Source organism: Lethenteron reissneri, chromosome 2, assembly GCF_015708825.2.
Source record: "Lethenteron reissneri isolate LAM-NWPU_2019-01 chromosome 2, ASM1570882v1, whole genome shotgun sequence".
NCBI lineage: Eukaryota > Metazoa > Chordata > Hyperoartia > Petromyzontiformes > Petromyzontidae > Lethenteron > Lethenteron reissneri.
The window spans coordinates 12,085,041-12,098,372 of record NC_083780.1 but is presented as its reverse complement, the minus strand read 5'-3'; the positions used below and the strand labels follow the sequence as shown (position 1 = coordinate 12,098,372).

Genomic DNA, 13,332 nt, shown 5'->3' with positions numbered 1-13,332 from the left:
AAGGGACTTGACTATGGCTCAAAAGCACTATACCCATCAGAGATGAGTTGCGCTCAACCCTGCTGTGTCTGCTATGTACACACACACACAAACAAGATGGCCCCCTGAGATCTCCTTGTTCAAATTCAGGCAGCCTGGTTGTGATAAAACTGGGTTCTCCAGTGTACCGAATCCATGGTTTCAACCTGGTCATCACCATTTACTGCACAAAAACACAAGGCTGTGGAAACCTAAAAATATAAGCACCACAGGAAGCATTGCATCTACAGCCTGTTATGAGACTACTTGGGTTGGATAGTGGCTCTGCGGGGGAGGGTGCGGGCAACCCTTTGAAATGTTTAGCTTATTTTCAATAGGTGAATTTAAAATAATGGCAACACGATTTTATGCCGTGAACTCTAAAAAAAACTATAAACTATTTTTTATTTTACCAGGTAAGGCTCACTGAGCTATACAGCTCGTTTTCAGACGTGACCTGGTCACAAATGATGGCTCATCAAAGTGGATTAATGCGTATAAATGTATAATACTCTAATATGCATGTTTCTAATAATGAGCGTGAGAGACATGCAGACTCCAAATCTACAGGCGTCCAAGTTGGGATCGAACCCATGACCTCCTGCATACCAGGTGAGGAAGTTAACATCTCCTAGCCACCGTGGCACCTGTTGAATGATCTTTACCAGTTACGATGCCCCACCCAGTTACAGCCAGATAGAACAGCACTATTGCATTCAAGCTTTTAACCTTTCCTGGAAAACAATATAAAGCCAAGAACCACATGCAGTATTGTCAATAAACCCAGAGGTTGCTGTGTTCGAGACAGCTTGTGCATTGCGTGAGATCTTACCATGTGGAGAAGTAGAATTCCATTCTGATGGCAAAGAGGGCATATGAAAGACAAATACGTGCGCCAGTGATTACTGATGCAATATTGTACCGTAATTTTCTGCATGCTTGCAAATACAATGAGAGACAGGAAACCGAACGTATGGATCAACGAACAAACACAAGTGAATAACAGAGATGCCCTATTGACTCTTGAGAAAAGGAAATGGTTTGACTGGACAGATGGGCAGACATTGGCAATGCATCTCGTCTCACAGGCTTATCTAGAGAGTGTGAAATTCTAGATTTGAAGCTTTCGTGACTTCAAGGATCCATACTCTTTGGTTTTTTCGGTAAAATAAATAAATGGAAACAACTAAATGAAATCACGACGTTTCGGGCGCAACACAAGCGTCCTTCTTCAGGTGGGGACAACGTAGCGAAAGCACAACCGCTTAAGTGTGTCTCGGAGATGGCTGTGACGAGGAATTATATAGTCGCGGGGGATGGAGGGAGGGGATGGGCCATGGTGAGTGTGTGAGCGGGCTGTGGACCGAAGAGGCAATGTAGTGAGGCACGGGGGGGGGGGGGGGGGGGGGGGCGCTGGGAGGCAACGCATGGAGTTCAAACTGAAAGTGTGAAATGTCCAAGAACAACAATGTAACAATTATCCTGGGGGGAGGGATTCTGTGATCGAGACGGCTTGGGTATGGCATGTGTCACCACCGCTGTTTGCGCCAGAATGAGTCTAATTTTGCAAGAGTGACCTGGGGTGTTAGTCTGCCAGTAGCGGACAATGATTGCAATGTGTAGTCCAAAGTGAGTAATACGCGGGCCATTTTCGAATTGAGCAAATTTGGATCTTAAAAGCCGGGACACAATGGCCTACTCTTGTGAAGGACGCAACGGAATCCTCAACGTTCACTGTGAAGCAGGCGACGTGTATTGTGGTTAGTACCCGTGCAGTAATCATCAAGGCGGCGGCTGGATTCCAGCCATGAATGTCAGCAACTAGGCCGTTGCATACCTGTCAACCCCTTATCAGTGCCCTACCTTATTACAGACCAATTCAGACCTTGTTGGTCACCCCGTGTCCCTTATAAATCTCAACGTTCATCATACAAAGTCCCATCACAAACAAATAGACAAACACAATGTTGCCCGTATTGAAACGGCTGTACGCCGTATGGACCTGAAAACTCAATTGCCCCGTACAAGTATACGGGTAAACCGTATGGGTTGACAGGTATGGCCGTGTCAATCGGTTGCAGTAACCGCTGTCCATATGCCAGTTGCGTGGCAAGCAGTGTGTCCTTAGCCCATGATGAGACACCGGGGTTTTGTAAGAAACTCTGCCGAGAAGGGCATGGGTAACCTCGTGATACATTCTGGAGATATCTAGAGGGCAAGTCAAACCTTCGAGGGAAAGCATTTAAAAGGCAAGGATGAGCAAGTAACAATTGGCCTGGGTGTTGCTGTGATCGAGATGGTTGGTGTGTGGCGTACCACCAACACAGTGTGCGAGATCTTACCAGGTGCATTCGTAGAATGTGCTCCTGATGGCCAAGAGGGCATGTGAAAGAAAAACACATTCGCCAGTGATTACCGATGTCACACTGTACGGCAAGTTTCTGCACGCTGTTAATTACACAAATAGGCATGAAAAGGAATGCATGGATCAAGAAACGTACACAAGTTAGAGACATAATATCAACTGTTAACGTGAAGTAAATGGGCTTGGGCACATCACTGAAATGAATTCTAGGAGGTAGTCAAGACTAATGACAAATTGTCAGTCAAGTGAGGGAACACTAAATGATTGGCAGGCAAAGGAGACGGAGGAATTAAATGGGCTCATTCGTAGGAGCTTCGTGAATTGTTACATAGCAGGAAAGTGATAATGACTTTGGGAGGAATTCATCCAGCAGTGGAGACATAATGGCTGATGGTCGTATTGTAATTCATGCGTGGCAGCCGGTGTGATTGATATTTACATGGACACCAGGACATGTGCCACAAGAGCAGTAAACGATGCATGGCAGGCTCTGTCCTCTCACCGTAGTATTCGCAGTTGGTACCCCACCAATACGAGGGGCAGTAGCACTGGTAGTAGGGGTAGTACCAATATTCCGCACAGGTTCCGCCATGCTGGCATGGGTTCCGCTGGCAAGCACCTGCAGAGAAACAAACTCTCCTCACGTCACGTGCCAGGGCTTCCTAGTGGTGGTCTCTCGTTGATTAGGGATGGCGTAGACCTAATACAAGTTAATTAGGGATCGAGTAGATCTAATACTAATCATTAGGGTAGAAGTAGGTGAAGTACTGGTCACTTGTTGATTATGATGGGGGTAGGCCTCGTACTAGTTACTAGTTCATTAGGGATGGGGTCAGCCGAGTACTCGTCACTACTTCATGAGGGATTGGGGTAGGCCTAAGCGTAGTCACGAGTTAGGTTAAAGTCATTCTTTTGCACAATACATTATTACAAGTCAGTTAGCCAATCGTTCACTCACGACAATACATTACTCATCGGAAAAGCATGCATTCAATTATGTTCCATCCGTCTGGACTACAGACTCTAGATCCAACTCATGGTGGATTTGTAAGCCACCATTTTGCAGGAGTCACGTGACCTCTGTCTGATTGGAAGTTGCTGCCTCCTGTTGCCCACGAGTACGCCGCTTGAATCAAAAGTGTTCAGATGTTTGTGCCGAGGGGGTGGGGAGTGATAATAAATATCAATATTTTCAATGGGAAATGGAACGAATGCCCTAAACTTGCCCTTATGGACAAAGGCATTAAGGAAGAACTCAAGCAGAAGACTCTCTATGATAAACAGCCACAATCACACATGAGGGGTATTCTCCCCTCCATGCATTACCCACATCTAAACATTGTGGGGTTTGCAAAACCCCACGACACCCACGGTGTCTGTGCCCTGAAAGAGAGGTCACTCACTAGAGTGGGTCGTATCCGCTGCTTCGGGTCGAGTAGCTGTTTATGATGGCAGAGAGGGCATGTGAAAGAAAAACGCGTGGATGAGATTACCAATGCAGTATTGTACGGTACCCTTCTGCATGCTGCAATTATACTGAGACAGGAAATGGAGCAAATGGATCAAGGGATATACACGAGCTTACAGATATCATATTGGCTCTTAAGAAAAGTAAATGGGTTAGGACACACATACCTAACTCATTACCTCTTACAAGCTATTCTGAAAACGTTTAATTTACGAAAAACAACAATGAATCTTTGGGATTACTGTGATCGAGATGGCTTGTGTGTGGCGTATCACCAACACGGTGTGCGAGATCTTACCAGGTGCATTCGTAGAATGTGCTCCTGATGGCCAAGAGGTGCATGTGAAAGAAAAACACATGCGCCAGTGATTACCGATGTCACACTGTACGGCAAGTTTCTGCACGCTGTTAATTACACGAATAGATAGGAAGAGGAACTCATGGTTCAAGGAACGTACGCAAGTTAGAGACATAATATCAACTGTTAACGTGAAGTAAATGGGTTTGGGCACATCACTGAAAGGAATTCTAGGAGGTAGTCAAGACTAATGACAAATTGTCAGTCAAGTGAGGGAACACTAAATGATTGTCAACCAAAGGAGACGGAGCAATTAAATGGGCTCATGCGTATGAGTTTCGTGAATTGTTACATAGCAGGACAGTGATAATGACTTTGGGAGGAATTTATCCAGCAGTGGAGACATAATGGCTGCTGGTCGTATTGTGAACCATGCGTGGCAGCCGGTGTGATTGATGTTTACATGGACACCAGGACATGTGCCACAAGAGCAGTAAACGATGCATGGCAGGCTCTGTTTTCTCACCATAGTATTCGCAGTTGGTACCCCACCAATACGAGGGGCAGTAGCACTGGTAGTAGGGGTAGTACCAATATTCCGCACAGGTTCCGCCATGCTGGCATGGGTTCCGTTGGCAAGCACCTGCAGAGAAACAAACTCTCATCACGTCATGTGCCAGGGCTTCCTAGTAGTGGTCACTCGTTGATTAGGGATGGAGTAGACCTAGCACAAGTTAATTAGGGATATAGCAGGTCTAATACTAATCATTAGGGTAGAAGTAGGTGAAGTACTAGTCACTTGTTGATTATGATGGGGGTAGGCCTCGTACTAGTTACTAGTTCATTAGGGATGGGGTCAGCCGAGTACTCGTCACTACTTCATGAGGGATTGGGGTAGGCCTAAGCCTAGTCACGAGTTAGGTTAAAGTCATTCTTTTGCACAATACATTATTACAAGTCTGTTAGCCAATCGCTCACTCATGATAATACATTACTCATCGAAAAAGCATGCATTAAATTAAGTTCCATCCGCTTGGACTACAGACTCTAGATCCCACTCATGCCGGATTTGTAAGCCGCCATTTTGCAGGAGTCACGTGACCTCTGTCTGATTGGAAGTTGCTGCCTCCTGTTGCCCACGAGTACGCCGCTTGAATCAAAAGTGTTCAGATGTTTGTGCCGAGGGGGTGGGGAGTGATAATAAATATCAATATTTTCAATGGGAAATGGAACGAATGCCCTAAACTTGCCCTTATGGACAAAGGCATTAAGGAAGAACTCAAGCAGAAGACTCTCTATGATAAACAGCCACAATCACACATGAGGGGTATACTCCCCTCCGTTTATTACCCACATCTAAACATTGTGGGGTGTGCGAAACCCCACGACACCCACGGTGTCTGTGCCCTGGAAGAGAGGTCACTCACTAGAGTGGGTCGTATCCGCTGCTTCGGGTCGAGTAGCTGTTTCTGATGGCAGAGAGGACATGTGAAAGAGAAACGCGTGGATGAGATTACCAATGCAGTATTGTACGGTACCCTTCTGCATGCTGCAATTATACTGAGATAGGAAAAGGAGCACATGGATCAAGGGATATACACGAGCTGACAGACATCATATTGACTTTTATGAAAATTAAATGGGTTAGGACAGACAGACATACCTAACTCATTGCCTCTTACAAGCTTATCTTGAAAACGTTTAATTTCCAAAAAACAACAATGAATCTTTGGGATTATTGTGATCGAGATGGGTTGTGTGTGGCGTACCACCAACACAGCATGCGAGATCTTACCAGGTGCGTTCGTAGAATGTGCTCCTGATGGCCAAGAGGGCATGTGAAAGAAAAACACATGCACCAGTGATTACCGATGTCACACTGTACGGAAAGTTTCTGCACTCTGTTAATTACACAAAATAGATAGGAAAAGGAACTCATGGATCAAGGAACGTACCCAAGTTAGAGACATAATATCAACTGTTAAGAGAAGTAAATGGGTTTTAGGCACATCACTGAACGGAATGATTGGAGGTAGTCAAGACTAATGACAAATTGTCAGTCAAATGAGGGAACACTAAACGATTGGCAGCCAAAGGTGACGGGGCAATTAAATGGGCTCATGCGTAGGAGCTTCGTGAATTGCTACATAGCAGGAAAGTGATAATGACCTTGGGAGGAATTCATCCAGCAGTGGAGACATATAGGCTGATGGTTGTATTGTAATTCATGCGTGGCTGCCGGTGTGATTGATGTTTACATGGACACCAGGATATGTGCCACAAGAACAGTAAGTGATGCATGGCAGGCTCTGTCCTCTCACCGTAGTATTCACAGTTGGTACCCCACCAATACGAGGGGCAGTAGCACTGGTAGTAGGGGTAGTACCAATATTCCGCACAGGTTCCGCCATGCTGGCATGGGTTCCGCTGGCAAGCACCTTCAGAGAAACAGACTCTCCTCACGTCACGTGCCAGGGCTTCCTAGTAGTGGTCACTCGTTGATTAGGGATGGAGTAGACCTCGTAGTAGTTCATTAAGAATAGAGTAGGTCTAATACTAATCATTAGGGAAGAAGTAGGCGAAGTACTGATCACTTGTTGATTATGATGGGGGTAGGCCTCGTACTAGTTACTAGTTTATTAGGGATGGGGTCAGCCGAGTACTCGTTACTACTTCATGAGGGATTGGGGTAGGCCTAAGCCTAGTCACGAGTTAGGTTAAAGTCATTCTTTTTCACAATACATTATTACAAGTCAGTTAGCCAATCGCTCACTCACGACAATACATTACTCATCGAAAAAGCATGCATTCAATTATGTTCCATCCTTCTAGACTACAGACTCTAAATCCCACTCATGCTGGATTTGTAAGCCGCCATTTTGCAGGAGTCACGTGACCTCCGTCTGATCGGAAGTTGCTGCCTTCTGTCGCCCACGAGGACGCCGCTTGAATCAAAAGTGTTCAGATGTTTGTGCCGAGGGGGTGGGGAGTGATAATAAATATCAATATTTTCAACGGGAAATGGAATGAATGCCCCAAACTTGCCCTTATGGACCAGGGCATTTAAGGAAGAACTCGAGCAGAAGACTCTCTATGATGAACAGCCACAATCACACATGAGGGGTATACTCCCCTCCGTTTATTACCCACATCTACACATTGTGGGGTGTGCGAAACCCCACGACACCCACGGTGTCTGTGCCCTGGAAGAGAGGTCACTCACTAGAGTGGGTCGTATCCTCTGCTCCGGGTTGAGAAGCTGATTCTGATGGTAGAGAGGGCATGTGAAAGAGAAATGCATGGAAGAGATTACCAATGCAGTATTGTACGGTACCCTTCTGCATGCTGCAATTATACTGAGATAGGAAAAGGAGCACATGGATCAAGGGATATACACGAGCTGACAGACATAATATTGACTCTTAAGAAAATTAAATGGGTTAGGACAGACAGACATACCTAACTCATTGCCTCTTACAAGCTTATCTTGAAAACGTTTAATTTCCAAAAAACAACAATGAATCTTTGGGATTATTGTGATCGAGATGGCTTGTGTGTGGCGTACCACCAACACAGCATGCGAGATCTTACCAGGTGCCTTCGTAGAATATGCTGCTGATGGCCAAGAGGGCATGTGAAAGAAAAACACATGCACCAGTGATTACCGATGTCACACTGTACGGAAAGTTTCTGCACTCTGTTAATTACACAAAATAGATAGGAAAAGGAACTCATGGATCAAGGAACGTACCCAAGTTAGAGACATAATATCAACTGTTAAGAGAAGTAAATGGGTTTTAGGCACATCACTGAAAGGAATGATTGGAGGTAGTCAAGACTAATGACAAATTGTCAGTCAAATGAGGGAACACTAAATGATTGGCAGCCAAAGGTGACGGGGCAATTAAATGGGCTCATGCGTAGGAGCTTCGTGAATTGCTACATAGCAGGAAAGTGATAATGACGTTGGGAGGAATTCATCCAGCAGTGGAGACATAATGGCTGATGGTTGTATTGTAATTCATGCGTGGCTGCCGGTGTGATTGATGTTTACATCTACACCAGGACATGTGCCACAAGAGCAGCAGACAAAGCAGAACAGACTCTGCTCTCTCACCATAGGAGTTTTCACAGTTGGTGCCCGTCGTGTACGAGGGGCAGTAGCAATGGTAGTAGGGGTAGCGCAAAGATTCCACACAGGTTCCGCCTTGCTGGCATGGGTTCGGCTGGCAAGCACCTGCAGAGAAACAAACTCTCATCACGTCACGTGCCAGGGCTTCCTAGTAGTGGTCACTCGTTGATTAGGGATTGAGTAGACCTAGTACAAGTTAATTAGGGATATAGTAGGTCTAATACTAATCATTAGGGAAGAAGTAAGCAAAGTACTGGTCACTTGTTGAATATGATGGAGGTAGGCCTCGTACGAGTTACTAGTTCATTAGGGATGGGGTCGTCACTACTTCATGAGGGATTTGGGTAGGCCTAAGCCTAGTCACGAGTTAGGTTAAAGTCATTCTTTTGCACAATACATTATTACAAGTCAGTTAGCCAATCGCTCACTCACGATAATACATTACTCATCGGAAAAGCATGCATTAAATTAAGTTCCATCCGTCTGGACTACAGACTCTAGATCCCACTCATGCCAGATTTGTAAGCCGCCATTTTGCAGGAGTCACGTGACCTCTGTCTGATTGGAAGTTGCTGCCTCCTGTTGCCCACGAGGACGCCGCTTGAATCAAAAGTGTTCAGATGTTTGTGCCGAGGGGGTGGGGGGGGGGGGGGGGGTGATAATAAATATCAATATTTTCAACGGGAAATAGAACGAATGCCCTAAAGTTGCCCTTATGGACCAGGGCATTTAAGGAAGAACTCAAGCAGCAGACTCTCTATGATTATCAGCTGCAATCACTCCCCTCCGTTTATTACCCACATCTGAATATTGTGGGGTGTGCGAAACCCCACGACACCCACGGTGTCTGTGCCCTGGAAGAGAGGTCACTCACTTGAGTGGGTCGTATCCGCTGCTCCGGGTTGAGAAGCTGATTCTGATGGCAGAGAGGGCATGTGAAAGAGAAACGCGTGGATGAGATTACCAATGCAGTATTGTACGGTACCCTTCTGCATGCTGCAATTATACTGAGACAGGAAAAGGAGAACATGGATCAAGGGATATACAAGAGCTGACAGACATCATATTAACTCTTAAGAAAATTAAATGGGTTAGGACAGACAGACATACCTAACTCATTGCCTCTTACAAGCTTATCTTGAAAACGTTTAATTTCCAAAAAACAACAATAAATCTTTGGGATTATTGTGATCGAGATGGGTTGTGTGTAGCGTACCACCAACACAGCATGCGATATCTTACCAGGTGCGTTCGTAGAATGTGCTCCTGATGGCCAAGAGGGCATGTGAAAGATAAACGCATGCGCCAGTGATTACCGATGTCACACTGTACGGACAGTTTCTGCACTCTGTTAATTACACAAATAGATAGGAAAAGGAACTCATGTATCAAGGAACGTACCCAAGTTAGAGACATAATATCAACTGTTAAGAGAAGTAAATGGGTTTAGACACATCCCTGAAAAGAATGATAGGAGGTAGTCAAGACTAATGACAAATTGCCAGTCAAATGAGGGAACACTAAATGATTGTCAGCCAAAGGAGATTCGGCAATTAAATGGGCTCATGCGTAGGAGCTTCGTGAATTGTTACAGATGTAGGGGTGTTAGAGAGAGAGCCGTTATGCATGGCAGCTTATGGGAAACAAACACAGTGGGCGGGGCTACGTGAGTGCACGGGGGGGTGCTCTCAACGACGTCCACACCGGGCAGCCCGGGGACCCACCCCTCAGCGGGGGTTGAGTATAAAAAGGGGATGTGTCAGAGGGCTCGGGGAGAAATGTTAAGCTAACGAGAAGACTGAAGACATCTTAGCTAGAAGCCCTGGACTCCCCTAGTTCGACGTCCTTATCAGGGCCGAACAGGATCGAGCCAGCGGCGTGGTTCCGAGAGCCAGAGCCGGTGCTCTTGTCAGAGCAGGTCTGGGACTCCGGGTACCGGGCCCGACTTACCAGTGTCGGGCCAGATAGCCTCCCCTAGCCCGTTAGTGGAGGACTAAGAGGCAGGCTAGGGTAGCTAGCGTGTGTATTCCCAGCTAGCCGGGTGAGGGGGCCGATACCCCCTCGAGTGTTATATGCCCACTGTTGTGCTGTGAAATAAACCTGTGTGCCTCCAACTCCGGCGTCAAGAGTCGTCAACGGTATTACACATAGCAGGAAAGTGATCATGATTATTGGTTCTTTCGGTAAAGTCACGTAGAAGGGAAGTAATAAAATAATAAAAATAAAACATAATAAAATAATTCTCACGACGTTTCGGCTACAACGCAAGCAGCCGTCACCTGAAGACGGCTGCTTGCGTTGTAGCCGAAACGTCGTGAGAACAATTTTATTATGTTTTATTTTTATTATATTATTACTTCCCTTCTACGTGACTTTACCGAAAGAACCAAGAAGATGAATCCCTGCAGTCACGAAAGCTTTAAATCGAAATTTAAGTGATCATGACTTTAGGAGGAATTCATCCAGCAGTGGAGACATAATGGCTGATGGTTGTATTGTAATTCATGCGTGGCTGCCGGTGTGATTGATGTTTACATAGACACCAGGACATGTAACCCAAGAGCAGCAGACAATGCAGGATAGACTCTGTCCTCTCACCGTAGTATTCGCAGTTGGTGCCCGTCCAGTACGAGCGGCAGTAGCACCGGTAGTAGGGGTAGTAGGGCAGGTTTGCGCAGCTGCCACCGTTCTGACACGGGTGTGAGTAGCACGCCCCTGCAGAGAAACACAATCTCGTTGTTCATCTCGATGCCTTGTGCCCTTGTGCTCATATATGTTGTTGGAGGTAGGGCTGAACGATTTGGGGAAAATATCTAATTGCGATTTTTCTGCCCGATATTGCGATTTGATTTGCGATTAAATTTTTTAAAGTCAAGTTTCAGTTCAATATTCACTGCGTAATAGATTTAAAACAGGTGATGGAGCATTACCACCACATGATACCATCAAAATATGAACTGCTCTATATATTCTAATGCAAGGATGAGAACTTAAAATATATGAATTGCTTCCAATATGTATTTATTAAAACATTTTAATTGAAATGGAACAATCAAACATAGAACAATTGTTAAGTTAAATAAATAAAGTTATAGTAAAAAAAACAATTCCAATAATCGCTAAAAATCGCAGCCTTTGCGATTTCTTAATCGCATTGTTTCAAATAGCGATTTCGATTTGAAATCGATTAACCGTTCAGCTCTAGTTGGTGGTCCATGGGTCAATCGTGGGAATTCTAAATTCCATTATTGGGACGAATCTCTCCATAGGACAACACTTCCCACTGCTGTAGTTCCACAAGGTGGCACTCCTTTTTAAATCCTTTATATTAAGTTCACTTGCTTGCTTACTTGCGCGCTTACGACCGTGCAAATCTCTCGGTCGTTTTTTAACCCACTTCCCGTTATCCAATCGAGCTGACATTTTGCACACAGACTCGTTGTGCGTGACAATTTATTTTCGTGAAAATTATTTTCCAAAATTTTACACTTTTTAGGAAACAATAACTTATATTTAATTACCAATTGCTTAATGGTGGCAGGCAATCATCTGACCCATAGGTGGCAGCCATCTCAAGCCAGAGGACGAGAGGACTCTAGCCGCCACGCTTATAAAGGATTTATAGTGAAAAACTTTGTTTTTACGGGTTAATTTTTTGTAACCTGGATGGATGGCGAGAGAAGCCATTTCCCAACCGGAATTAAAACTCACAACCCACGGTTTATGGACCAGGCCCTCTGCCTGGCAGCAGAGCTTCACTGAACCTCGAGGTACGCTTCTGAAAACGATTCATGAGACTTGGTGAGGTACTCCTGGATAATTGACGTTGTTTTTAGCGTTAGATAAACATCCTAGAGTATGACCCATCGGGAAATGAGTGACATGATGCTGACAGCGAAAATTATTATTTTGTAAATGATGATATATCACCGAGCGCACCATCAAAGGGCATATTCTTGGAGCCACCCCTAGGTCAACTTAGCCTGAATGAGCACCTGGTGCACGTGATTACATCAGCAGCATGTCCCACAACCACCAACATAATTACACACTGATCGAGACCTATGTCTCTTGGGAGTCAATCCGATAGCACTCTGTGGATCTGTAACAGCATATCTTACAGTAATAGCCACTTGTGGGTCCTGTAAAAAAGACAGGGAAGACACATCATGCATAGGATCTGTAACACTTCCAACGTAGCATAATTACAATAAAACACATTCCAACTGATTATTAATCTACAACTCGCATCGTAACAACTGCCTGATTATTAATCTAGTATATAATTACAATACCCCCCCCCCCCCGCCTCAAATCGTTGCACCTGATGAGTTGATGAGTTAATGATGACGTCACCCTGCTGCTGCTCTATATAAGACCGAGGACAGAGCAGAGCCTCACCATTCTGGCGAATTGCCCGATGATGCTGGATGCAATTACCAGAGAAACGTCGTGCTACTCAAAAATTGTAAATGTTGTGGTTTCACGCTTCAACACACCGGTGGGCTAAAGCAGTGAACTATTTGTCTTTTGTCAACGTGACACTTTTTTTACTAATTGGCCGTGTCTGGTGGTGGAGGGTTACGACACATTTATAAATAACGTGATCTAAACACAAAAACGTTGATTATTTACACTTCCAAACAAGCATTTGTCCTCGTTTTCATTTAGTTGGTGATGGTAACGGCAGTGCCCGTCCCAGCTTCGTCGGAAGCAGCTTGTCCTAAGCCAGCAATGAGACAATGGTGATCGGATAGCGGCTCTGTAGGGGAAGGCGCTAGGTGTGTGACGTCATTTATGGACGGCCCCTTTATAGGTGCACTCCGGTTACTTCACAAGGCAAATAGGCCGGTGGGACTCGGGTAAAACACATTTACTGTGGACAGAAACGAACTGTTTATTTCGTTACTTTTTTAGCTTACGTCACAAGAAACAGGTTTAAACATCTTACCGGCATCGACGGTGGTCCCTGATGGATTGCACGCATGAAATAAAAACACACGCACATGCATACAACGTGTCAAAAATGTATACATCGCGTTATGGTGTCT

General features: G+C 45.1%; 1 protein-coding gene across 8 annotated transcripts in view; it reads right to left on the bottom strand.

Annotated features, from left to right (window-relative positions):
• Positions 1 to 13,332, bottom strand: part of LOC133343080 (deleted in malignant brain tumors 1 protein-like) — a 52,925-nt gene that overhangs the window by 25,780 nt on the left and 13,813 nt on the right. For 2 of the 8 annotated variants that reach the window (XM_061552569.1, XM_061552616.1), the window contains 17 exons: positions 13,233 to 13,250; positions 12,403 to 12,423; positions 10,880 to 10,996; positions 9,524 to 9,547; positions 9,156 to 9,197; positions 8,267 to 8,386; positions 7,741 to 7,764; positions 7,373 to 7,414; positions 6,471 to 6,587; positions 5,945 to 5,968; positions 5,577 to 5,618; positions 4,676 to 4,792; positions 4,150 to 4,173; positions 3,787 to 3,822; positions 2,886 to 3,002; positions 2,361 to 2,384; positions 851 to 874 (listed from right to left, as the gene is read on the bottom strand). In XM_061552569.1, coding sequence (XP_061408553.1) covers positions 851 to 874; positions 2,361 to 2,384; positions 2,886 to 3,002; positions 3,787 to 3,822; positions 4,150 to 4,173; positions 4,676 to 4,792; positions 5,577 to 5,618; positions 5,945 to 5,968; positions 6,471 to 6,587; positions 7,373 to 7,414; positions 7,741 to 7,764; positions 8,267 to 8,386; positions 9,156 to 9,197; positions 9,524 to 9,547; positions 10,880 to 10,996; positions 12,403 to 12,423; positions 13,233 to 13,250 — 933 coding nt within the window. The remainder of the gene's footprint in view (positions 1 to 850; positions 875 to 2,360; positions 2,385 to 2,885; positions 3,003 to 3,786; positions 3,823 to 4,149; positions 4,174 to 4,675; positions 4,793 to 5,576; positions 5,619 to 5,944; positions 5,969 to 6,470; positions 6,588 to 7,372; positions 7,415 to 7,740; positions 7,765 to 8,266; positions 8,387 to 9,155; positions 9,198 to 9,523; positions 9,548 to 10,879; positions 10,997 to 12,402; positions 12,424 to 13,232; positions 13,251 to 13,332) is intronic. The other 6 variants (XM_061552597.1, XM_061552621.1, XM_061552588.1 and 3 more) reach the window with 5 other exon arrangements.